The sequence below is a fragment of the Pelobates fuscus genome, chromosome 2 (assembly GCF_036172605.1).
Source record: "Pelobates fuscus isolate aPelFus1 chromosome 2, aPelFus1.pri, whole genome shotgun sequence".
NCBI lineage: Eukaryota > Metazoa > Chordata > Amphibia > Anura > Pelobatidae > Pelobates > Pelobates fuscus.
The window spans coordinates 90,938,373-90,965,483 of record NC_086318.1 but is presented as its reverse complement, the minus strand read 5'-3'; the positions used below and the strand labels follow the sequence as shown (position 1 = coordinate 90,965,483).

Below are 27,111 nucleotides of genomic sequence, written 5' to 3'. Positions count from 1 at the left end.
AGGAAGCATGTAATCTCTGCCTTAGCCACACCCCCAGAAGGGGCGGGACTGTGGGTGTCCAGGGACATTTACATAGTGTTAAGCAGCTCTAAAGCAGTTTAATACTTAATGATGCAAAAGAGATGAAATGGTTATAGTGGCTACAGTGTCCTTTTCAAATTTTTTTTTTTTTTTTAGATACCACAGATTATGCAATCAGCACACCTAGAGGACCTTCCCCAAACCAACCAATCACAATGCTGTGCACATGTTCAGCCCTGGATGGATGCATGATACCAAATATCAGCAATGATCACAGTGTTATCAGCACTGTCCCTGTTCCCCTCCTTTCATTCTTCCATCCATTATTCACCATCTCTCAAAATACTGGGAGATAAAAAGCATCAAGGCTATATGTATCACTGCCATATTACCATGAAAGCACAATCATTGATTAAAATTGTAATAAATTCAGACTGAATGAGAATGCTTTAAGGGCTGCACACTTTGATGGTATTCAATATAATACTATGTGGCATTTATAATAATAATAATATAAACAGTATGTGCTTTTATATTCACTATCCCTTTATGAAGACAAGGGGAGGTATAACTAGAATGATAAAAATACACGCCTGGGTCCCCAGGAGATGCTGAATAATCACATGCTTAGAATGTCAGCTGATAAAAGACCACGTGACACACACACATAGACAAGCACTCTGTGCTGGTGAGACATGGCTACAATGCAGTTGTTACTCATTATCTGTTTAGCTGCTTTTTGCAATGGCTTTACTTCTGTGAGATTACACAGGAGACCTCCTGACACTGATGTCTCTGTGGCTGAACGCCGGTTTCTTCAAAAGCTCGACCACTTCAATGGAGCAGACACTAGAGTTTGGCATCAGGCAAGTTACATGGGAAAGCAGAAGTATTTGCTTTAACTGTTTCTTGCAGTGTTCTTAATACTAATCTATGTTCTGCTGCTTACCTGGGGGGAGGGGTTGTATCACTATGAATATTTTATCAGTGGGCATATTTGGCTTTAAATTAGTGTTTTTTGAAATAAACACACAGGTATCATGATAATAAATGCTATTTCCTTTATGTAGAAGGGGCAGGAAATGATTTAGCAAATGTTAAGAAAATGTGCAGTTAGAAACTAAATTAGCATCACGTGAGACCATGGGTTAGCAGGTCATGTCACACACATTAAGGACAGTTATAGAATTGAAAGAACATGTATTAACTATCCACAAACAAATTCGGTACATCTTTGCGCTGAAAGAGCAGCTGTCACTTTGGAGGGAAATGCACACTGTTACCACTAACTAAAACTTAGCTGTTAACTTGTTTGTGTTTATTTTTATTTGTTTTCCAATATTTATTCAAACTCAGCTTTTTAAAAAAAATAAAAATTATTTGCATCAGTTGCACATCCAGGCATGAATGGCCAGTTTTAAATAAGTGCCCTGTGGGAAGCCTATAACGCTGTGCAGTGGATATTAGAAATATTATTGTGCATATGGCTTCCATGCTCCTCAATAACATGGCTATGCTTATTTAAAGGGACACTCCAGGCACCCAGACCACTTCTGTCCATTGGAGTGGTCTGGGTACCAACTCCCACTACTCTTAACCCTGCAAGTGTAATTATTGCAGTTTTTTTATAAACTGCAATAATAACATTGCAGGGTTAACTCCACTTCTAGTGGCTGTCTACTAGACAGCCACTAGAGGTCACTTCCTGATTTATAGCAAAGATTTTATTTGCTAGAGCGTCGCTGGACGTCCTCACGCTGTGTGAGGACCTCCAGCGTCGCTCATTTCCTCATAGGAAAGCATTGAAAATCTTTTTCAATGCTTTCCTATGGGGAGTGCTAATGCGCATGCGCATTAGGTCTCCTCGGCCGGTGGGCATGATCTCTCGCCCACCGGCCGACGGAGACAGTAGGAGGAGCAGCACGGAGGAGGAGACAGCGACGAGGGACATCGTCACTGCCTCAGGTAAGTGACCTGAAGGGGTTTTCACCCCTTCAGTAACCGGGGATTGGGGGGTGGGAGGGAGAGGGTACCTCCAGTGCCAGGAAAACGGATTGTTTTCCTGGCACTGGAGTTTTGCTTTAAGCTCACAGTTTATCTTGGGACAGTGGCCATGTCACTCACCTGGAATTGCACTGGGAGAAGTCTGTCTCTTACTTGCCTCTACTGCCATACCTTACACCAGGGGTCCTCAAACTCCGGTCCCCCAGATGTTGCTGAACTACAACTCCCATGATTCTCTGGCTAGCTATGTAATTCAAAGAATCATGGGAGATGTAGTTCAGCAACATCTGGGGGGCCGGAGTTTGAGGACCCCTGCCTTACACAGTGACTGGTTTAATAGCATTTGTTTGGGTGAGGAAACAAATAATTTGTCCTCAAATAAAACCGTGTTATTCTCCAAATTTTCACAAATGGTAGCGGCACCGTCATGTCCGAATCCCCCTTTTTATTTTTATTTTTTTTAACCCCCCCTCGCGACTCCACTACATCTAACTGACCCCCTAGTCGCCCCCACACCTGAGCAACGGTTGGCGGCCCTAAATGAGAATGTGGTGGGGGTACCTATTGTCCTCCCCCTGGCCCCCACCCCTGCGCGGCGGGTGGGGGCCCTAAATAACCAGAGCAGTGGGTGGGGGCCATAAATAACAATAAGGGGGGGACCTATTATCCTCCCGCCCCTGCGCGGCGGGTGTGAGCCCTAAATAACCAAAGTGGTGGGTGGGGGCCAGGAATAACAATAAGGGGGACCTATTGTCCTCCCCCTGGCCCACTGTTCTCATTCTGTTAGGACGCAATTCGGCAGGTCGCCGGCGTTATGTCTAAGTGACAGGACTTTCTGGAAAAGTGAAAGGAAGCATCGCAGGAACAGGGAGGAAAGCTAAGAATTGTGGGAACATTTCTCTGACCACCGGAAATGAAGCACACTTTGCTCCTCCGCTGGTCAGAGAATGGTCTGCAGTAGACCTAGAAGGGTGAGTACTTTGCAAACTCCAGCACTCCAAAGCCTAAATTTGAGAAAAAACCCTTTACCTTAAAGGCACCCAGACCACTTCTGCTCATTGGAGTGGTCTGGGTGCCAACTCCCACTACTCTTAACCCTGCAAGTGTAATTATTGCAGTTTTTTTTATAAACTGCAATAATTACATTGCAGGGTTAACTCCACCTGTAGTGGCTGTCTACTAGAGGGCACTTCCGCGTTTATAGCAAAGATTTTCTTTGCTAGAGCGTTGCTGGACGTCCTCACGCTGTGTGAGGATCTCCAGCATCGCACAATGCTTTCCTATGGGGTGACCTAGTGCGTGGCATTGACTCGCATGCGCATTAGGTCTCCTCAGCCGGCGGGCGGGATCAGTCTCGCCCACCGGCTGATGCGATTACTGGGAAGAGCGACGCCGACCCGAAACAACCGCCGAGGGACAGCTACCTGGGAATGGGAGGGAGAGGGTACCTGCAGTGCCAGGAAAACGGATTGTTTTCCTGGCACTGGAGTGTCCCTTTAAAGCAGTGCATACCAAAGTTTCGTGACACAATTTGAAGACTTTCATCATTTTGAGATACGGTAATTCTACTAGTAAACCGAGGGTTAAACTAGTATGAACTAGCGATATGAACACGTACATAAATTGTAATAGGGAAATGATTTTTAGAACAGGGACCAAGCAGCCAAAGAAAATTAAAGTTGTGTACTGTTGAAATAAAACAATTACCGGTATTTCTGTTTCTCAATTAAAGGATTATGCTCTCATTGAGCTACTCATGGTTCTGGCCAAAAACAAATTGAAGAAGTATTGTAGTGTATGAAACGCAGAGGCTGTATGTGCTGGCTGATTTTTGTAACAGAGACTCTGCCATGGTCAATGTTGAAGTGATGCATCACTCTTCTCAATCAGCAGGAAAAAAAAAGGCATCTGTGGCATTTTTCTTAAGGCTGTACGGAAAGCAGTAGGATTTCTCAACATCTCTCCACACCCCCTTGTCAACACAGAGTGCTCAATGAGTGCGTGACTATGTCATGACGCCCTGCTTTCACTGCGCAATAGCCTTGACCGCAGTGCATACCCTGGACGTAAAATGGTGTAAAATGGTTGCACTTGCAAGACACACCTGCACATTTCAGCCGGCACACTAACTTGTCGTGACACAGTTTGGCAAGCACTGCCGTAACCCCTTAAGGACACATGACATGTGTGACATGTCATGATTCCCTTTTATTCCAGAAGTTTGGTCCTTAAGGGGTTAAAGGGACATTATAGGCACCCAGACCACTTCATCTCATTGAGGTGGCCTTGGTGCAGTGTCCCTGTCCTCCTTCGCCCTGCAGTGTGAAACATTGCAGTTTTAGAGAAATATTTGCATTGCAATGCTAAGGCTATCTCTAGTGGTGGTGGCTGCTGCTACTAGAGAAAGCATTTATTCAAGGTCCCACTCAACGTCTGACTTTTTTGGTGGTGGAGCGCAATGCTGGATTCAGGTAAGTGAATGAGGTTTTTAGTTTTTTTTTCATGGGGGGAGTGAGAGTGGTACAGGAGCAGAGGGACACTTTAGTGTTAGAAATGCATCTTTGTATTCCAAAAACTAAAGTGTTCCTTACATTTTTCTAAAAACTAAACCACTCATGTACCTTGATACTAAATTTAACCCATCTCTAGCCCTAGACCCAATAATCCAAAATGGCCCTTATACTACAACTTAACCCCTCTCAAACTTTTAATCCTCTTAACATTATATACCCTTTGCAATCTAATTCTGACATTTTCCCCTCTCACACCCCCATTTAATCCTGCATATGTTTACATAACCGCATTCACTAACTATACTCTGATCCAAACACAATACATTACAAGCATGAATATACATACATTTATACATATACAGTTGTTAAATATTAATGTTTTTAGGCCTGCAATGTCCAGTTAATACATTAATTATTAAGCTTTATCTGCCTTATTTAGGGGTTTGGGAGCAGGGGGCACCTTAGGATTTATGTTTACAGACGTCTGACCTATAAATCCGTCCCTGGACCTACCCCTGCTTTGCACTTATTAAATATTTTCTTCTCATTTTCCCCTTATAATCATTGCTTATTCCTTTCTATCTCAACCTTTTCGTTTACTCAAACTATTCCTTTCTCCTTGCAGCCCTTGCTTTTTCCCCTCAAAACATTAATAAAATAACGGTTTGTTTTTATTCTTTTCCTACAGAGATATTTTGTGAATGATACTTTCGTGCAGCCTGGAGGTCCTGTATTCCTCATGATTGGTGGTGAAGGAGAAGCTAATCCAACTTGGATGCAATATGGTTCCTGGCTGACATATGCCCAGAAACTAGGAGCCTTTTGCCTCCTGCTAGAGCACCGCTTCTATGGCGAAAGTCAACCAACTCTGTAAGTCGTTGGACTGAGCCTAGCAGTCTAGTTTATTTGGGTGTCTAGATTAAATGGTTATTGATGCTCTATCATGACATTCATAAAAATATTTCTTTAGCTTGGTTTGTGATAAAAAAAATTCATAGTCAGCTAGTGTGTGTGTGTATATATGTCTAATTATTAATGTTAAAGGAACACTGTAGTGTCAGGAATACAAATGTGTATTCCTGACACAACCAGTGTAAATCACCATCTAGCCATACAGAAGACCCCTTACCACCCCCCTCGTGAAACAGGTGAGTTTACTTACCTTTTTCCAGAGCCACACAGGTATGGTTGCGACTTGCTCTTCCCCCTTGGCTGAGATAATCAAATCTGACAATCTCGGCCAAATCAATGCTTTCATGTAGGAAAGCATGGGGAGACTAACTCACATGTGCTGCACCAATCCACATCTCCCCATAGAGATGCATTGAATCAGTGCATCTCTATGGCAAATATGCAGAGAGCGTCATTGTTGTGTAGCACTGACCAAGGAAGCGTCTAATTGACTGTCACTGGAGGTATTCCTAGTCACCAATGTAAACATTCTGAAAAGGCAGTGTTTACATTAAAATGCCTGCGGGGGGGGGGGGGGCGGGGCTTGCGAGCTGAGCTGAATGGACACCATTTCCAACAGCTCCCGACCTTGCAACGATAATCTTGAAAATATCACGAGCATCTTACCCCTCTCGCAGACATCAACCCCACTCCGAGCATTGGGTAACCGAGAGGAGTCGACTAATGCCCTTCTTTCACCAAACGAAGCCGGGAAAGGTGAAACTTAAACACCGGGCCTACCTCACTCCCACGAGATACGGCCTGGGGACTCTCCTAGACGGAATACAGCCCGGACTTGGAGGAGACGATCACCACACCACACAGCAGTCCCACTGCAACCATGGGGCGCCGCACGCAAAAACAGCACCCGACATCGGCAGCAGACCAACCGAACATCGGGGAAATGCTGCAACGACACGCACCCTCCAAAATGGCCGCCACGAGATCCTCCACAGTAGGCCTCCCGCCGGCACTACCAGAGCAGGCTCATTCACCGGAGCTAAGTCCTGAGGACAAGCGACCCAACTCACCCCTGGTTGGCACAGAGCTAAGCGAGAACACGTTTGCTACAAAACAAGATCTACAAACATGGATGCAGGAGATTCAATCCCTACTAGCCGCGGATATTGGTACCCTCAAGACGGACGTATGTAAAACCGCGGAGAGGGTGAGTGCCATGGAAGGGGACATGCAATCACTGACAAGTGGGACATCAAATCTCACTGCAGCCCTGCAATCCCTGCAGACAGCCCACCAAGCACTAGCGACCCAGGTGGCCACCCAGGAGGACCGCCTGCGTCGCAACCATATCAAGCTTAGGGGAGTCCCACAAGGAATCACCCCAGAGGAGTTGCCCCACTTTGTGAGGAGGCTTTTAACCTCCATACTACCGCCAGCCACAGCCAGAAAACTCACCCTAGAGGGCGTATTTCGTCTGCCAGCAGGGAACAACACACCAGCCGCGGAGGCTAGAGACGTTATACTAAAATGTGCTACAACACATGATAAAGCAGCAATACTGGCAGCAATTAAAGGCAAGTCTCCCCTACCGTTCGAAAACTCCAACCTGCTCTTCTTCCAGGACCTCACTCGAGCGACACTACACTGGCGGAGATCACTACAACACTTAACGAGACGCCTGAGAACCGCAGGCATTCAGTACAAATGGGGCATGCCGCGGACCCTGCTGATTCCGCACAACGGGACCGTTCATAGAGCCATGTCGGAGGCAGACATTCTTGCAGTCCTACCACTCTTGGGACTATCAGACGCTCCCCAGTCAACAGTCCAGACAGGACCATCCTGGATGGGAGATCCAGCCACTACGAGACCATTTATCCCCCGATCCCCAAGCACCGGCTCGGAAACCTGACGCAACTTGCAAGCAGACATAGCCAACCCGGCTCAAGCGGACTCTAATACACCTGCACACTGAACTGTTACTCTTCTTATATATTTGATTGGTTATTTTGTTTTACCTGTTATTACCTCTGTTATTAACCCACACATTCTGTGCCACTCATTCACCCACGCACTCAGTGATAGTCACACACACAGACAATCATAAGAGACCTCACTAACGCAGGGAAGCTACAGACAAGCTACCTACACCTCCCCCCCCCCCCCCCCCCGCTGTCCTCAATACCGTGGAAAGAGCTGTGACCCCACAATGACACTACTTTACAGCCGACTGGCTCACAGAGATTGACCACAGCCGAAGTAGCACCACGGGTAGACCACCCATGCCTTCTCATGAACACCACAAACCAGTGCACTTACACATAGTAACTCATAGCCTCATCAGGAGTACAACCATGTGACCTTAACTACGAAGAGCAGAAATAGGGGCTAACACTACTACATAAAGGGTTATACACCCTGAAACATATGTAAGCACTAATACACACAACCGTTATGCAACATGTTATAAAAAAGAAATATGTGCTGAACAACTTGACTACATACCGTGAAATGCCTATTCTAACCTTTTGTATTTGTCAGTATATTGCATGAAACCAAATAACGCACAAACAAAATAAAGAATTAAAAAAAAAAAATGCCTGCAGGGAAAGGCTATATTCACTAGAACAACTACAATAAGCTATAATTGTTTTGGTGACCATGATGTCCCTTTAACATTTCTGCAGTGTTTTTCTGTTTGTTTTGCTTTACTTCTGTGAACAAAACATGGCACCATTTTTTTTTTTTTTTGACATGCCATGGTAATGTATCTATTCCCTACCAATAGATGGCAGTCACTTCTCAAAATTCTTAGTTGGTTGTAGTTTTCATACCAATTCCTGGTTGATATGTTATTTATGGTCAATGCAACTTCACTCAAATGTGTTGCGTAACAGTGGCAATCTGTTTAGGGTTCTGCTTTAATAGGGGGTGGCTATCATATCTAAAAACTCTTCTTTAAATTACTCTTGTATTATACTGTATAGCGATCTGTCTGGTTTTATAGAGCCATATGCAGGGCGTTTGTAAAGGATGTTTGTTGCTTTGAAATCTTTCTCAGAGGAGGGAGACTGCCACATTCTGAAATCAAAGCAGCATGCTTTCCTAAAATTACTTTCTCATTTAAAAACCATTAATACTCTATAGAATTTGTAGTTCTGGTTTGTGCTGTCGGACTTGTGTTCATGCTCTATTAGTGCAAACCTATTTTATCAATCATTTCCCTTGGGGGGGGGAAAAAAAAATGATGAAGCCCCTTCTATACTACGTAAATAATGACCATATTGTTGTAGGAGAACTCAATCCTATCATCATATTAATGACTGTGACCAGGACTGCAATCAGAAATCTTGGAGCCTCTAGCAAAACTCCTTTCCTTTTCTCCCATTCCCTCCCCTTCTGCATTGCTATCATAATTAAGCCCTTGTATCAAGTGGGTTTCTCATGCGATTTTGCACAATAGGTTATGCCTGTGGGAAGCAGGCAGATCACTGGCATTTGGAAACTGATGGGATCGGCCATATTTCTTATACCGACCCCTTCACTTATAATGGAAGAATGTACAGACCTGCTCCTGCAAAACCTCTTTAGGTGGCAGAGCTAGAGGTGAGAGCTTTTACAAACTAAATATCTTCTGATTGTGACCTGTCTCTTCTGAATACCCGGTGGTTTTGTGATGACTGGCAGTCAGTACCAACCTTTAACCAGCTCCAGTCATTAACAATGATGGGAGTTCAATTACAAGCCTATAACCATGGCATGTCACATGTGTTCCCTTCCATATCTAGTCAAGTTTATTATTTAGGGTGTTCACTTATTCACTAAAGTGAGAATTTAAAGTAATTGAAATTTAACACCAGTGTAGCACTGGAAGCATTTATGACATGGATATTGTTTCCAATTTGATGATTTTCACCTTATTTTTAATATATTACATTTGAAATTCCCTTTGAATTCTTACTTTTGTGAATAAGCCAATGTGTTGTTTTTGGTTTTTGTTTATGGTCTCTTTACTGCTCTAAACCGGCTGTTTGTATTAGTGGAAGTTAAGGAGTGGCCATTTGTAAGGCAAGGTAACCCGTGGTTGGAGTGCTTGGTCAGCTCCTCCAGCAGGTACATGTCCCTCCGGTCCTGCGTGGCCTGGACAAATCTGATTGTTGGCTAGTTAATTTGGTGGCAGCACTCTGCTTCACCAAGCATTGCTGGATACTAAGGGAGGGCTGGCGTTGATCAACACCAGTGGAGCATACAGCATCACAGGAGGTAGAAGCATTGGGCTGGACAGGTAGATATTTTGATCTTCCTACCAGCCATTGGAGTGACAGAGTGCCCTCTCTAAGCTCTTTCCTCCGGCTGGTCCCTTAATTAACGAAGACCTAATGCAGGGGTTGACAACTTTCAACACTCCAGATATTGTAGACTTCTTACCACCAGATTACTGTCAAAGCATCAGGGAGATGAACAATATTTGAGATGACATCCACATCATCTGCAGTGCACAAGGTTTCCTACCACTGGCCTATTCCATCATGGCAGCCATTGCCGTGATGTTTGGGCACAATGCATCATTTGAATCTTCCACCTTTCCCATTTCCTGCACATCTTGCAGCAGCTAGTCCGCAAATCGCAGATTATAATTGGTTGTTGCCTTTCCATGTTCTTTACAACATGTTTCCTTTTTACTAGTCATTGTCTGTAATTACTAGAATTGTCCTATAATTCCAACATGACCACCTCAACACTGAAATGAATGGGGATTATTACAAAAGTTAATATAGCATGTTTAGTTGAAAATGTGAGTCTTTTCAGGTTATTGTGTTAAAGGATCACTCCATTAGGAAATAATGTTCCTTATTTTTCTTTCATTCAGCGATATGAAACTGGAAAATCTTCGCTTCCTTAGCAGCAGACAGGCCCTGGCAGACCTTGCCCACTTTCAGACTGTTCTGAGCCAGGATTTAGGTTTGAGTGGTCGGAAATGGGTAGTGTTCGGAGGTTCCTATCCTGGATCTCTAGCAGCATGGTACCGAATGAAATATCCTCACTTGGCGTATGCGGCAGTGGCTAGCAGTGCCCCTGTAAATGCTGTAGTGAATTTTCCTGGTAAGACTGTTTACAATTTTATGTATACGTATTGTAAAGAGACTGTGTTTATTTCAATATACAGTGGGACCTCGGTTTACGAATTTAATGGGTTCTCCGGGACTTTCCTTATAGCGAAAAATTTGTAAACCGAAACGTGGTTTCCCATAGGAATGCATGGAAAACCAATTAATCCGTTCCAGAGGTCAGAAAAAAGTCAACATGAGCTGGCATGAAAACTAACACACAGTAAAATGCATGCAAACGACAAAGCTCAGCTCCCTACCTTTCCACCGCTTGAGAAATACACCCAGAAATTTCCAGAATGGCTCCAAAACTCTATGCAACAACTGCTGCAACACCTCCACACTCGACGCCACGTGCTACCCACAGACTCCAGCATGCACGGAGGCGGCGCTATGAGTCAGTGTTCTATGGGAGTGCAAAATACCCCTATATTATATAAACAGTGTGATTGAAACTTACCCTTTTAAAACCTTCTAATGAAAATTGACAAACCTATAAAATGGCGATGTATGCAAAATAGGATCCTGTAACCCAGCTAAATAGCTGGTAATAAAGGGTGTATATAGTAGCTCTAATAGCTGCATAGCCAGGGAGTACCACAATGAGATATGATAAATGTATAGAAAGGGGGGGAATAGTAAAATCCCTCTGTAGAGAGTAGTTATTAGGGGTGCAAGACGATGGAAATAAATTATGCCAAAAGGCTGTTTTAGTTACAATATTTGCAGTCCGAATGTGCTGACTGAAAATGGCACCAATGGCTGCCTACTTAGCCACACCCCCTCTCTTCAGAAAAAATACTTCCTTATCTAATGTATGTACACAGAGTACTGAATGATCTTAACAACAAAACATTGTGCATCAGAAGGAGATGACAGCCAGGATACATGTAGTAAGGATATCACAATCCGTTTGTGATTTCACTGACTGTTTGCAGCCAGGTTAGAAAGTAAACAAGCTAGTATTTCTGACATGAGTGGGTGTGGCTAAAGAGGCAGGCTTATGATGCAACATTATGCAATAATCCCCCACCCCCCAAAACAAATATCTTGCATAAAGATTTCACCATACAAAATACAGCATTTTAATCAGGCCAAAACCCATCAAATGCCTAAGTTGTGTTGTTGCCAAAAGTGTCCCTTTAAGTTACATTGTGAACTGTGTGGAGGGAAAAAACGTCCAATGCTTGAGAATTCTAACATTCTTTATGAATCCCATTGAACACTAAGCAAAAGGCTGTAAAATAGTGGTCCACTTTTTTTTTAATTTTTAAATGGTACATGCAAAAATAAATCTCTTCAACCAAAAAAGCAGAATTTAAAACCTTCTTCTTAATCTGTTATTTGGCCTAAATATTGCAGCATTTCCCAGTTTGGTAAACTGCCTCGGTAGCCAGACACTGTTAAAGAATTTTATTTTGCTAAAAATAAACATTACTGAGCAGCTTTTCAATATCATCTAATACACATATTTAAAAAGATGAGACAAAACCGTGTCTTGCTTAGACAAGCAAAAAAAACTAGCAGTTGTATTAATCCTGCTGAGTGGACATAAAATTACTGTAGAATGGTGTGTGTGTGTGTATGTGTGTATGTGTGTATATATGTATATATATATATATATATATATATATATAATAATCTTCACAAGATGGTTGCAATATTGCATTATCACTGTTAACAGTATTTTATTAACTGTGTTAAACTTTGTAGTCACCAGAACAACTACAGCTTTAGTTTTTGTTCTGGTAAGTACAGGCCTTTTGCAATAAACACTGTCTTTTCCAATAAAATGCAGTGTTTACATTACAGCCCAGTGATCACTCCATTGGCCACTCCTCAGATGGCTTAGAGGTGTTCCTGGGGCAGTGCTACACACACCATGCAGAGGGTGGAGACACTGAAATATCCTCATAGGGATGCATTGATTCAATGCATCTGTTAGTAGATGCTGATTAGTCAGGTTGGTGTTTGGCTCCACCCCTGGCTTGCCTCCTTGGCAATCTCTGCCAATCCAATGCTTTCCTATGGAAAGATTGTGATTGGCTGAGATCATCACTTCTGATGTCAGCCAAGGAGGCAGATCAGAGGCAGAGCAAACACAAGCAGACTGGAATAAGGTAAGATTTTACTATATTAAGGTGTTATCAGGGGGGCTAGATAGTGTTTTTAACTATTGTAAATAAAGTTCATAAAATACAATGAGAAATAAATGAAAATGACACCGCAACATGAAAGCTTCCTAGAGCGACCGTGCCTGAATAGTAATGTATAAGAACATGTGGTCAATATCCTAATCAAATATATAAAGCAATTGGTTTCCTAGAACACAATGAGGTTAGGAATCCCATCAAGTTAAAATCCTTAAATCTGTCTATCATAGAAACTGTTAAAGGGTTTTTCCAAGCACCATGACCATTTATTGCGTAGAAAAATTCTAGGCTGACTAGAGTCAATCGTCTAATGAGAGTCAGCAAAGCTGGTAGAATGGTGGGATTTTAAGTGGATGGAGCTGTAGGGAACATCGACATGTTGCTAGGGAAGTCTATTACACCATATAATTAGTCCCTAGGCAAGATTGGAAGAAGCTATAACTAATAGCAATACTTTACCTTGGATGTTGTAGGTGCTTGAAATTTGCATCAGAACGTGCTGCTAGATTAGTTACAGGCCAAACGGAGTAGCTAAGCACAGGATTAGGACTCTGTAAGGAAAATCTGTTTTATAGGCCAGGTTTCAGTGCTCCCAGATCTTAAGAGCGAATGCTGTTGGTACTGTGATCGGATAGGTAGATGTGGGTCTTCTAGTCTCGATCTGTGCAAACTTAACCTTGCTGCAGCTTAAATCCACATTCAGATTCCATTGTGCCACACACTCTTCAATAGTTTCATGGGTAAATTGGAATCTAATCCCCATCATATCCAAGACTCCCTTAGATTTTATTTATTTTCAGTACATTTAGTGCATGTTTGTATAAACACTTAAAACTATTTTAAAATTATTTTTTTTTTGGTTCACAAGTTCAGGTTATTGGGGAAAAAAAATGTCAATTGTCAATTTTCCAATAGTTATAAGAAAAAGGGGGAAAGTCTACTTATAGGAGCTTGAATTGTTCCTCCAGTGTCAATATGGAATGTGTGGCAAAGTGATTTATCAATTTATTGAGACTGTATTAGATTCCAGAATGAGATTTCCTGCTACAATGTTTCACCTGCAAGATTTTCATTTTTTTTTTCTCTTTTTATTCAGAATACTTGGAAGTGGTACAGGCCTCATTGGCTAGAAACCATTCTTCTTGTCCCAAAACAATGAAAGTGGCTTTTGATTCATTGATTCAGCTGCTGGCATACAAGGAAAATTATGAGAAACTTACAGAGCATTTCAGGTTAGATGTTTAGTATGAAGGTTTTCTTAACGATTGTGGTGTGTGTGTGGTTTAAAAAAAAAAAAAAAAAAAATTCATTTATACTATTTCAACTCAACTGATTTTTCATCCTCCTTTTTGTTATGGGCATTATCAGATATTGGAGTTTTAGAATGAAAAGTAATTTCTTTAAACTGTGCCTTTAAGAGATTTTACAAACTGACCAGTTTGTATGAAAAATATTTTCAATTTCTATGTTCCTTTACTTATCAAACTGGCGTCTTACCCAGATACGTAAAGATGTTTAGACTTTTTAAGACGCCATTTTGTCCCAAGTTAATGTGACGCCATGTCAAGGCATTGCCTACTTCATGTACAACCTTTAGTTGTGGTCTAAACCTAGATAAGCAGTCTCTGTCATGACAACAGACTGATTAAGGCTATGGACAAGCCAAGGCTATGTCATTTCATGATCACGGAGTTGTCTCTTTGACAAGGTGAGGTAGCAGGGCTGGTGCAAGGATTTTTGCTGCCCTAGGCAAACAAAAGTTTGCTGCCGCATATGTCCTGCCCACCATGTGACATCACAATGCCTCACCCATATAATCTTCCATAGGGGCCAACACCAGTTCTGCACACAGTCTCTTATCTGAAAAGGCAGTATGTTTACATTAAAAAGCTTGCAGGGACAGGCTATAGACACCAGAACCACTACATTATGCTGTAGTGGCCCTTTAATGTGAGGTAAATTAGAGATAAGTGCCACTAATATACTGGATTGCCTACTTACCACCAAATGAGGACAAGAGGATGATGGGCTCAGGCTGCAGTCTGGCTCCACTGATCTGGTGTAGAAGAGGCTCTCTACAGACTGTTTGTTTGTAACAGTGCTCACCAAAATCAATGAACAGGAAGCCGCTCCATTTTTTTGGGGGGAGGGCCCGTTACACAGCTCAAGGTCTGGGGCCCCCAGGGCCTGACCGAGTATGCCCATAAGTCACCTCTTGGCCCACCCGTGAGTTCGCTCACAGGGAGTGGAGTGTATGTGTGTAGAGGATGTGTTATTGTAGAGGATGTAATGTGTGTGTTCTTATAGAATGTAGTGTATAGGGATAATTTGTGTGATGCTTTGTGTGAATCTGTGTTTGTATGTGTAATGAATGCAAGGTGTGTCTGTAAGGGGTGCATTGAGTGTATGTGTGTGTGTTGTGGCAGGATGGCTTACCCCCCCCCCCCTCCTCCCCTTAGTGGCGATCCTCTCTCTCCCCCCCCCCTCCTCCCCTTAGTGGCGATCCTCTCTCCCCCCCCCCCCTCCTCCTCCCCTTAGTGGCGATCCTCTCTCTCCCCCCCCCCCTCCCCTCCTTAGTGGCGATCCTCTCTCTCCCCCCCCCCCCCCCTCCTCCTCTTAGTGGCGGTCCTCTCCCCCCACCCCTTAGTGGCGATCCTCTCCCCCCCCCCCCTTAGTGGCGATCCTCTCCCCCCCCCCCTTAGTGGCGATCCTCTTCCCCCCCCCCCTTAGTGGCGATCCTCTCCCCCCCCCCTTAGTGGCGATCCTCTCTTCCCCCCCCTTAGTGGCGATCCTCTCTTCCCCCCCCTTAGTGGCGATCCTCTCTTCCCCCCCTTAGTGGCGATCCTCTCTTCCCCCCCCTTAGTGGCGATCCTCTCTTCCCCCCCCTTAGTGGCGATCCTCTCTTCCCCCCCCTTAGTGGCGATCCTCTCTTCCCCCCCCTTAGTGGCGATCCTCTCTTCCCCCCCCTTAGTGGCGATCCTCTCTTCCCCCCCTTAGTGGCGATCCTCTCTTCCCCCCCTTAGTGGCGATCCTCTCTTCCCCCCCTTAGTGGCGATCCTCTCTTCCCCCCCCTTAGTGGCGATCCTCTCTTCCCTCCCCTTAGTGGCGATCCTCTCTTCCCTCCCCTTAGTGGCGATCCTCTCTTCCCTCCCCTTAGTGGCGATCCTCTCTTCCCTCCCCTTAGTGGCGATCCTCTCTTCCCTCCCCTTAGTGGCGATCCTCTCTTCCCTCCCCTTAGTGGCGATCCTCTCTTCCCTCCCCTTAGTGGCGATCCTCTCTTCCCTCCCCTTAGTGGCGATCCTCTCTTCCCTCCCCTTAGTGGCGATCCTCTCTTCCCTCCCCTTAGTGGCGATCCTCTCTTCCCTCCCCTTAGTGGCGATCCTCTCTTCCCTCCCCTTAGTGGCGATCCTCTCTTCCCTCCCCTTAGTGGCGATCCTCTCTTCCCTCCCCTTAGTGGCGATCCTCTCTTCCCTCCCCTTAGTGGCGATCCTCTCTTCCCTCCCCTTAGTGGCGATCCTCTCTTCCCTCCCCTTAGTGGCGATCCTCTCTTCCCTCCCCTTAGTGGCGATCCTCTCTTCCCTCCCCTTAGTGGCGATCCTCTCTTCCCTCCCCTTAGTGGCGATCCTCTCTTCCCTCCCCTTAGTGGCGATCCTCTCTTCCCTCCCCTTAGTGGCGATCCTCTCTTCCCTCCCCTTAGTGGCGATCCTCTCTTCCCTCCCCTTAGTGGCGATCCTCTCTTCCCTCCCCTTAGTGGCGATCCTCTCTTCCCTCCCCTTAGTGGCGATCCTCTCTTCCCTCCCCTTAGTGGCGATCCTCTCTTCCCTCCCCTTAGTGGCGATCCTCTCTTCCCTCCCCTTAGTGGCGATCCTCTCTTCCCTCCCCTTAGTGGCGGTCCTCTCTTCCCTCCCCTTAGTGGCGATCCTCTCTTCCCTCCCCTTAGTGGCGATCCTCTCTTCCCTCCCCTTAGTGGCGATCCTCTCTTCCCTCCCCTTAGTGGCGGTCCTCTCTTTTCCACCCCCTCCCCTTAGGGGCGGTCCTCTCTTTTCCACCCCCTCCCCTTAGGGGCGGTCCTCTCTTTTCCACCCCCTCCCCTTAGGGACGGTCCTCTCTTTTCCACCCCCTCCCCTTAGGGACGGTCCTCTCTTTTCCACCCCCTCCCCTTAGGGACGGTCCTCTCTTTTCCACCCCCTCCCCTTAGGGACGGTCCTCTCTTTTCCACCCCCTCCCCTTAGGGACGGTCCTCTCTTTTCCACCCCCTCCCCTTAGGGACGGTCCTCTCTTTTCCACCCCCTCCCCTTAGGGACGGTCCTCTCTTTTCCACCCCCTCCCCTTAGGGACGGTCCTCTCTTTTCCACCCCCTCCCCTTAGGGACGGTCCTCTCTTTTCCACCCCCTCCCCTTAGGGACGGTCCTCTCTTTTCCACCCCCTCCCCTTAGGGACGGTCCTCTCTTTTCCACCCCCTCCCCTTAGGGACGGTCCTCTCTTTTCCACCCCCTCCCCTTAGGGACGGTCCTCTCTTTTCCACCCCCTCCCCTTAGGGACGGTCCTCTCTTTTCCACCCCCTCCCCTTAGGGACGGTCCTCTCTTTTCCACCCCCCTCCCCTTAGGGACGGTCCTCTCTTTTCCACCCCCCTCCCCTTAGGGACGGTCCTCTCTTTTCCACCCCCAGCCCCTTAGTGGCGGTCCTCTCTTTTCCACCCCCAGCCCCTTAGTGGCGGTCCTCTCTTTTCCACCCCCAGCCCCTTAGTGGCGGTCCTCTCTTTTCCACCCCCAGCCCCTTAGTGGCGGTCCTCTCTTTTCCACCCCCAGCCCCTTAGTGGCGGTCCTCTCTTTTCCACCCCCAGCCCCTTAGTGGCGGTCCTCTCTTTTCCACCCCCAGCCCCTTAGTGGCGGTCCTCTCTTTTCCACCCCCAGCCCCTTAGTGGCGGTCCTCTCTTTTCCACCCCCAGCCCCTTAGTGGCGGTCCTCTCTTTTCCACCCCCAGCCCCTTAGTGGCGGTCCTCTCTCTGTTATTCTATTTTACTGATATTTAAAGCATATACTTTAATCTCATAAACTCTTCTGTAAGTATTATAAGGGATTATTAAATTATATACATGTACAAGTCCTGCGCTCAGATTTCCACTACTCCTGGGCGGCAGCAATGACATCTTGTTGCAATTCTGCTGCGCAGCACGTTCGTGTTCCCTATTAAGGGTTAATAAGAATGTAGGGGTTTAGAAAAATACCCCTCTGTCTCCTTAGATTTTGTTTTTTTGGTTTTTTTTTTTATAGATCTATTTTTATTTAATTAAATTTTATATTTTGAAAGAAAAAACTTTTTATTGTTTCCAAGACACTCCTTATGTTTGTTATATTCTCCCTTATTTGTATATTTTAAATCTAGGAACCCTTACTAATTATATAATAGTATAGCTAAGATATATGCACGGTTAGCCCTGCTAAATGCAATGCTTTAACCCCTTAAGGACACATGACATGTGTGACATGTCATGATTCCCCTTTATTCCAGAAGTTTGGTCCTTAAGGGGTTAAGACTTTATAGTGGTAAATAGAGGGACCAGCAGCGGTTACACTTTTGACGAATCTATTCTATCCAATGTTGCTTATTTATGCTAAGCATAATGTGCTACTTCTTCACCTCTTCGTGAGATTTGGATGCCTCGAGGCTGCTACAGTCAGAAGGGATGTACCAAAGTGGTTTTAAACTTTTTATTAAAGGGTTACTACAAGCAGCTTGACCATGTCGGTGATTTGAAGCGGTCATGGTGCCTGGAGACTGTATGTGCAGAGTTATTTTATTTTTATTTTTTTTGCTTTGACACAGTTTATAGGACCACTATAGTGCCAGGAAAACAAACTTGTTTTCCTGGCACTATAGGGTTAAAACCTTTCAGCCACTTGCCTTTTTCCAGCGCCGGGCTCCCTCTGTGCTGGGGAACTCTCCACCCCCTGCCGACGTCAGAGCCACGCGCGCATTCAAACCGCCCATAGGAAAGCATTACTTCCATTTTAAGGATGTTTTTCCACGTACTAAATTAGACTTGTTTTCTTGCTTTACCAAGTGTATATTAACCAGTGGAAACGGCAGATATTCCTCACTGCTTCATTGTAAAACGTGGACTTCCTGATACAATAATGGGCAGGTCACATAATCTACAGATGTGTGGGATTATGATGTCTTGCAATGCACATGCCACACCAGTAACCCCCCACCCCCTCATGACTTAATCTTAATCATAGACTTCTATGAGGGAGCTTGTGCCATAACTTCAAAAATAAGAATGAAGATATTTTGTTCCTCAATCCTTGTAGCAGTATCATTCATGTTTAGCTCTGAATTGCATATCCGTCCTTTTCTGCATTCCGTTTTATAGCCAAGGTAAAATTGGTTAAGAGGCTTCATCTATTTCCTTGTCTTAAGTGGCTCAATAAAGAGACTACTAATGTGATGTAATTCCAGTAAAATACAAGTTTAGCAGGCTAAGATTGCCACAAGGCATATGTATGTATATGTGTTTGTAGTATCAGTTAGTTAATTACACGTAGCTAAGATACTGTTATCACTGTACTGACCAGGTGCAGGAATGTAAGAACTGGAATTACGCGTCCCTCTCCTTTGTATCAGATGAGCCACGTGGTTAGACCGGATGGATGAGTTTAGACTCTATTTATTAAATAGGTTAAGGGTATGTGTGGGTGTAGTTAATTGTGGGAGGAGCTACAGTGCTATATAAGGAATGTACTCTATGTATTCAGTACTCAGACTTTGCTGTATTTTGGTGACGCTAGTCCCTCTGAGTCCCGATCGGTGATCCAATAAAGAATCTCTTCCTTCCTGAAGAAACCTGTGTCCATCTCTCTGTGCTTGGCTTCCGTCAGTTTCTCCGGTATCATTTGGTGCATTGGCCGGGAAGCTCATCGTTCAACGGTAGCTGAGAGGCAGAGGCGTGAGACGGTCTATCTTTGCCCACGTTCTCTACGGCTGCACCCCTGAACTTCTGCGTGGACCTCCCTTCGTCTCGGCGCCACTGGTCTGTTGTCCAGGAGATCATCGGCCTCTACGTGAGAAGTGCTGGGGTGTCCCCGTCGATGAGTGTGAACTCAGGTTCAGGAACGAGGAGGTAAGACAACTGCTGTTTTAGACGGCAGGACCCACTAGGGGTATACCGATTGTGCGGTAGGCCCAAAGGGGTTTTGAATCTGTGTATCTGCCCCCTCTGTCGGAGGGAAGGAGCGAAGGCGCACCGCTCGATCGAACGCTCTTTAGTCAGACCGTTTGATTTGGTTAGTCAGGCGGGGTCCTGGTGTAAATAGCCCTAGCCGGACACCGGTGTCTTGTCTAGACTAGCGTTCTAGGGTGTATATTACGTTCGCTAGGTCGGAGGGACCGGGAGACTAAGCGGCGCCTGTGTAAATTCGGTTCGCTAGTTCTCATCCTATCTGGGCTAAGTGGGAAGGCGTGTAAATTTGGAACCCACTAGACTTTTGATAGTGCGACTAAGAGGCGCCTGTGTAAATTCGGTTCTCTAGCTCGCTATATATGTGGTGATTGGGCAGTGTGGCTAACCAAAACGGGTGTATATAGTTTTAGGTAGTCCATTCAAGGTACTGGCCAATAGTTTAGTTGGGAATTGTAAATGTGTTAACGATTGTTTTAGTAAAGTGTATATCTTGTTAGATAGCGCGAGCTCAGCCGTCTAGCGAGAGTGTTAATAGTGTGTTGCTGTATTATAGTGCACGGTACCATAACCCTGTATATTTACTGACATTATATAATAAGTACTAATCATTGTCGTCCATTGCATGTTTAACACCATAACCACTAATAATTGTATTGTGACCTTAACTTGTGCTTTGACCTATGCTAACCGTACTGTAACCGCTATTTGTAAAAGACGATGTTACTGGGGTGTGTTATAGACGGGTAATTCGTATATAGAGAATTATAGCGTGGGTGACTGTATAGTTACGCCAAAGGGCATAATATTGATTATATAGTGACTGGTGTAACAGCTGTGTGTGTACGGGAATTCCCTGAGTGTTTATTGTTATTGTGTACGTTTCACTTGGTAACCGTACCACGTGGTGCTGTTGCCAGAGGAAACGGGTGTGACTGTTGAATAGTACGCGTGTATAGTATTCGTTGTCGACGACGTTCCATTGTTAAGTATGGGTGCGTCGCAGTCAACGATTCCGGATCCCTTAGGATGTATGGTTAAGAATTTTAAAAAGGGATTCAAAGTTTGTGATTTTGGGGTAAAGATGTCTCCTGTACGTTTGGTCACTTTGTGTACTAGGGAGTGGCCTACTTTGGTTGCGGCATGGCCGCCACGTGGCAGTTTGGATCCAACTCTGGTACAGCGCTTACACGTGGCTGTATCGGGTAGGCCTGAACTTTACGGCCAGTTTCCTTATATTGACTGTTGGAGACAGGCCGTAAATGACTCGCCAAAATGGCTCCAGACATGCCACGAGGAGCAGTGTCGCCTCATGGTAGCTAGGACTTGCTCGTCCACTAGGACTGGTGTTAGGCCCATTTTGGACACGCCCCCTGAGTCCGAGATCCCTTTGCCGCCCCCTTACTTTCCGTTAAGAAGAAGTGACGCAAACGCAGGAAGTCCTGCACCCCTCCCCTCATTACCCTCATCCACTTCCGCTTCCTCCTCCAGTACAGGATCCACCCCCCCTCGTACTAAATCTCCCCTTCCGGAACCAGAATCCACCCCCATTAGAAACGAATATCCTGATTTGGCGCCACTTCAGACTTCCGGTCAAGCTTCATCTAGCTCGGCTCGAAGTGTTTTATTTACGACCTTTTCCCAAAACCGACCTCCCACATCCCCATACCCTATCTCTCCCCGACCGGAACCCATGACTGACGCCTCTCTACGTAGCCCCATCCAAACCCGACAGTTGACTGGTGCCCAACAATTAAAGCACTATCAGATGCCTCTTCGCTTAAATCCCGGGTCAGCTTATATCGATGCCGCAGGTCAAATGGCACACGCTGACCCTGTCTTCGTATATGTCCCTTTCACCACTACCGACCTTTTAAACTGGAAGACCCATAATTCCTCGTATACTGAGAAACCACAAGCCATGACTGATCTGTTCACCTCAATAGTACAGACGCATAATCCGACATGGGCTGATTGCCAGCAGTTACTAATGACTTTATTTAACAATGAGGAAAGGACAAGAATAAATCAAGCAGCCATTAAAGCATTAGAAGATAGAGCCCGTGCTTTGAACCAAGCTAATCCAGCAGCATGGGCCGCAACACATTATCCCAACACTGATCCCGATTGGAACGTAAATGGTGCTGATATGGTTCAACTCAGAGCCTATAGAGACGCTATAATTGCTGGCATGAAAGCCGGAGGAAAGAAAGCCATTAACATGTCGAAGACAGTTGAGGTGATCCAGAAAAGCGATGAAGCGCCCAGTGTCTTTTATGACCGATTATTGGAGGCGTACCGCTTGTACACCCCCTTTAATCCGGAAGACGCAGACAATTCCCGAATGGTGAACTCCGCCTTTGTCAGCCAAGCATACGGAGATATTAAGCGCAAGCTACAAAAGTTAGAAGGGTTTGCAGGTATGTCCATCACCCAACTAATGGAGGTAGCAAATAAGGTCTATATGAACAGGGATACAGAAAGTAAGAAAGAGGAAGAGCGCAAGATGCGTAAAAAGGCTGATATGCTAGCGGTAGCGATCGCAGGCGTAGATAAACGGGGCCCAGATAGAGGCAATAATAGATGGAGTAGGGAGCCTTTGAGTAGGGATCAATGCGCGTATTGCAAGGAAGAAGGGCATTGGAGGAACGAATGTCCGCAAAGAGAGCAGTACGAGAGGGTCCTACCCAGGGCAGGCTACGGAAACTTTAGAGGCAGAGCGAGAGGTAGAGGAGGCCCCGGAGGGAGTAATGGTTATAGAGGGAGTAATGGGAACAGTGGAAGTGTTAGGGAAGACAGATATATTCCAGCAGCGCAAAGGTCCCGCGATAGAGAAGGTAGGGACTTTGTAGGATTGGCTGACACGGTCATGGAGGACTATTGATACCGACCGGGCTCCATCCCCCTTGGTCGAGCGGAGCCTATGGTCGATGTATCAATAGGGGGCAAAAGGAGTGCGTTCATGATCGACACTGGTGCTGAACATTCAGTGGTGACTAATCTAGTTGCTCCTCCATCTGGAAGGACTATTACTGTGATAGGAGCAACTGGAAGAAGTGCTGAAAGACCGGTTCTTAAAAGTCGACTCTGTACATTGGGAGGCCACGTAGTAAAACACCAATTCCTTTATATGCCTGAATGTCCAGTCCAATTGCTGGGACGTGATATGCTATCCAAATTACAAGCGCAGATTACGTTCCTACCAGATGGAACAACATCTTTAAAGTTTAATGGACCTTCAGGTATTATGACTTTATCCGTACCAAAGGAAGAAGAGTGGCGACTTTATACAGTGTTGACTAGCCAAAACCCTAGGAGTGATGAGACATTGTTTAACATACCAGGAGTTTGGGCAGAGAACAACCCACCAGGACTGGCCCGCAATATTCCACCAATAAAAATTGAACTGAAACATGGGGTTTATCCAGTGAGCCTAAGACAATATCACATTCCGCAGAAGGCTAAGAAGAACATCCAATCCTATCTGGATAAGTTCATACGGTATGGTATCCTAAAATTCTGTACTTCCCCCTGGAACACCCCATTGCTGCCTGTTCAAAAGCCCGGTACAGATGAGTATCGACCTGTACAGGACTTAAGAGCAGTCAATGATGCGGTTGTTAGCATACATCCAGTTGTACCCAATCCATATAACCTGCTTGCTTTAATTCCGGGCGGGGCTACTTACTTCACAGTCTTAGATCTCAAAGATGCCTTCTTTTGCCTCCGAATTGCCGCAGAAAGCCAATGTATTTTCGCTTTCCAATGGGAGAACGCTGTAACGGGCTCAAAACGCCAAATGACTTGGACAAGACTTCCCCAAGGGTTTAAAAATTCACCTACCCTATTTGGTTCAGCTCTAAGTCAAGATCTACTGGATTTCGAGTCTATCCCAGGAGAATGTGTATTGTTACAATATGTAGATGACTTGTTGATAGCAGCAGTTACAAAAGAAAAATGTCAGCAAGCAACGCACGATCTACTACATATTCTCTGGAAGGCAGGATACAAGGTGTCCAGGAAGAAGGCTCAGTTGTGTTTGCCAACTGTCAAGTATCTGGGATTCCATATCTCTGAAGGTCAAAGGATTATGGGGCCAGAGAGAAAAGAAGCTGTCTGCCAAATACCAGTACCCAAGAATAGAAGACAAGTGCGAGAATTCTTGGGGGCAGCAGGCTTCTGTAGGATATGGATTCCCAGCTATGCGATACTGGCAAAACCTCTGTACGCAGCCATCAAAGGTACAGAGCACGACCCCTTCTTATGGACCCAAGAACAGCAAACGGCATTTGAAGATGTGAAGAAGGCTTTGATGAGTGCCCCAGCATTAGGTCTACCTGATCACACACGACCATTCTACTTATATGTACACGAGAAAAGAAGAATGGCTGTGGGAGTATTGACACAGTACTTGGGATCATGGCAAAGACCTGTTGCCTACATGTCTAAGCAACTGGATGCAGTGGCCAGCGGACTTCCACCTTGTCTAAGAGCCGTAGCTGCAGCCGCCCTGCTAGTAGCTGAAGCCGATAAACTCACTCTGGGTCAAGAACTTTATGTACGAGTCCCACATGCAGTACAGACGTTGTTGGATTACAAAGGAAATCATTGGTTTAGTAACAGCCGTATGACCAAGTATCAAGCAATGTTGTGTGAAAACCCAAGAGTGCATTTAGAGACTGTAAACACCTTAAATCCAGCTACCCTTTTGCCGCAACCTACTGAAAGTCAACATGATTGTTTGGAAGTAATGGATGAAGTATTTTCAAGTAGACCAGATCTTCGTGATTTTCCCATCCAGAACCCCGATGTTCAATATTACACCGACGGCAGTAGTTATGTGAAAGAAGGGATCCGCTATGCAGGATATGCAGTGACAACAATAGACAAGGTGATAGAAGCTCGGCCACTGGCGAAAGGAACATCAGCACAAAAGGCAGAATTAATAGCACTAACACGAGCGTTACAATTGGCTGAAGGTTTAAGAGTAAATATCTATACGGACTCTAAGTATGCGTTTTTAACCACTCATGCCCACGGAGCTTTGTATAAAGAAAGAGGACTACTGAATTCAGAAGGCAAAGAAATCAAGTACGCAGCTGAAATCCTACAACTATTGGAAGCAGTGTGGGAGCCGAAAGAAGTCGGTATCATACATTGTCGAGCGCATCTGAGAGGAGATGGTGATGTAACCAAGGGAAATCGGATGGCAGATAGTGCAGCTAAGCGTGCTGCTGAATCAGGAAGACAGGAGTATGTGGGGCATATAGCTGCTCTTATACCAACTCCACTGTCCCAATGGACTCCAGTTTATACAGCTCAAGAAGAGGAGTGGTTAAAGACTGAACCGGGAAAGTATCTGGAGAACAAGTGGTATCAGCTAGAAGATGGAAGAATAGTTATACCAGCATCGCTAGCGGTAGAAATTGTCCAAAATTATCACAACGGGACACATTCTGGGAGAGACAGTACTGAAGAATCTCTCAGGAAACATTTCTACATACCAAGATTGTCCAACTTGACTCAGGCCATTGTACGCAGATGTGTAACGTGTGCTAAGAATAATGCAAGACAAGGACCAGTAAAGCCACCAGGAGTCCAGTTTATGGGGGGACTCCCCATGTCCGATCTACAAATAGACTTTACAGTAATGCCTAAATCGGGTGGACATCGTTACCTGCTGGTAATTGTGTGCACCTATTCAGGCTGGGTAGAAGCATGTCCTACTCGTACAGAGAAAGCAGGAGAAGTTGTAAGATTCCTGCTACGAGAAATAATACCCCGATATGGACTACCCTGTTCTATAGGATCGGACAATGGTCCAGCTTTTGTTCATCAGTGCCTACAACAACTGACTCATATGCTTGGTATAAAGTGGAGGCTTCATACTGCATATAGACCCCAGAGTTCTGGTAAGGTAGAGAGAATGAATAGAACTATAAAGAACCAGTTGGCTAAAATGTGTCAGGAAACCCAACTTAAGTGGAACGTTCTCTTACCCATAGCTTTATTGCGAATCCGCAGTACCCCTACCAGAAGGATGGACCTCTCTCCTTTTGAAATCATGTATGGGCGACCACCTCCCGTACTTGGTAACTTAAGGGGGGACTTGAGTCAGTTGGGAGAAGGAATTACCCGGCAGCAGGTTGTAGAGTTGGGTAAGACTATGGAGGAGGTACAGAAATGGGTACAAGATAGATTACCTGTGAATATTTATCCCCCTGTTCATAGTTATCATCCAGGAGACCAAGTGTGGATTAAAGAGTGGAATAATGTACCGTTAGGGCCCAAGTGGAGAGGTCCTTATGTTGTTCTTTTGTCTACCCCTACAGCGATAAAAGTAGCCGAAGTAACTCCGTGGATACATCACTCCAGGGTTAAACCAGCAGCAGTCGATTCTTGGCAAGTTACAGTAGATCCAGAGAATCCCTGCAAGATCCGGTTGAAACGCACTACTCAGTCGGAGTAACGAGGAATTATTGTGGATTACAAATTTTATTGTTACAGGTGTGAGTGAGAAGGCCATAATAAAGCCTGTCCGCTTACCAACACATAGTGTATAAGCCAGGAAAGTCTCGAAGGGACACCTGTGAAGACGAGCAGAACTCCATTCCCTGCAGCCCTCACATCCTGGAAGCTGAGGTTCCATCGCACGGACGAAGACTGAGGATGACGGCGAAAGATGTGCTTTTGATTGTGTTTATTTATATGTGTTTTTATATTCAGGAAGGTAGAGGTACCGACACTCCTAGCTGTGAGGTATGCATTAAGACTACGAGAACAGGTAACCATATTTCCCAAACCCTAATTTGGCATTCACAATACGAATGTAAAGGAGAGGTATCAAGATGTAGATACCTAAATATAGACTATAGTGTGTGCCATTTAGGAGTAGGAGAACCTAAGTGCTTCAGTCCGGAGTATCAACCTCGTACAATCTGGTTGACTCTCAGGAATGGAGATCCTCAGGGGACCCTAATTAATAAGACGGTGTTAGAATCCGTACATTCTTCGGGTGTTCTGCTATTTGATGCATGTAAGGCGATATCAAGTGGTAGAAAACCGTGGAATGTATGTGGGGATCTTAGATGGGAGAGGACGTATGGGTCTAATGATAAATATATTTGTCCCAGTAGTAAAAATAAATATGTGAGTCCTAGATGCCCAAATAAAGACTATAACTTTTGTCCATATTGGTCTTGTGTGGGGTGGGCGACTT

At 45.2% G+C, this 27,111-nt stretch overlaps 1 protein-coding gene across 2 annotated transcripts in view; it reads left to right on the top strand.

The window, feature by feature from the left end:
• Nucleotides 1-684: 684 nt before the first annotated feature.
• Nucleotides 685-27,111, top strand: part of LOC134586710 (putative serine protease K12H4.7) — a 50,962-nt gene continuing 24,535 nt past the window's right edge. For both annotated transcript variants that reach the window (XM_063442467.1, XM_063442464.1), the window contains exons 1-4: nt 685-887; nt 5,227-5,408; nt 10,321-10,553; nt 13,808-13,943. In XM_063442467.1, the coding sequence (XP_063298537.1) occupies nt 717-887; nt 5,227-5,408; nt 10,321-10,553; nt 13,808-13,943 (722 nt within the window). In that variant the 5' untranslated portion in view covers nt 685-716. The remainder of the gene's footprint in view (nt 888-5,226; nt 5,409-10,320; nt 10,554-13,807; nt 13,944-27,111) is intronic.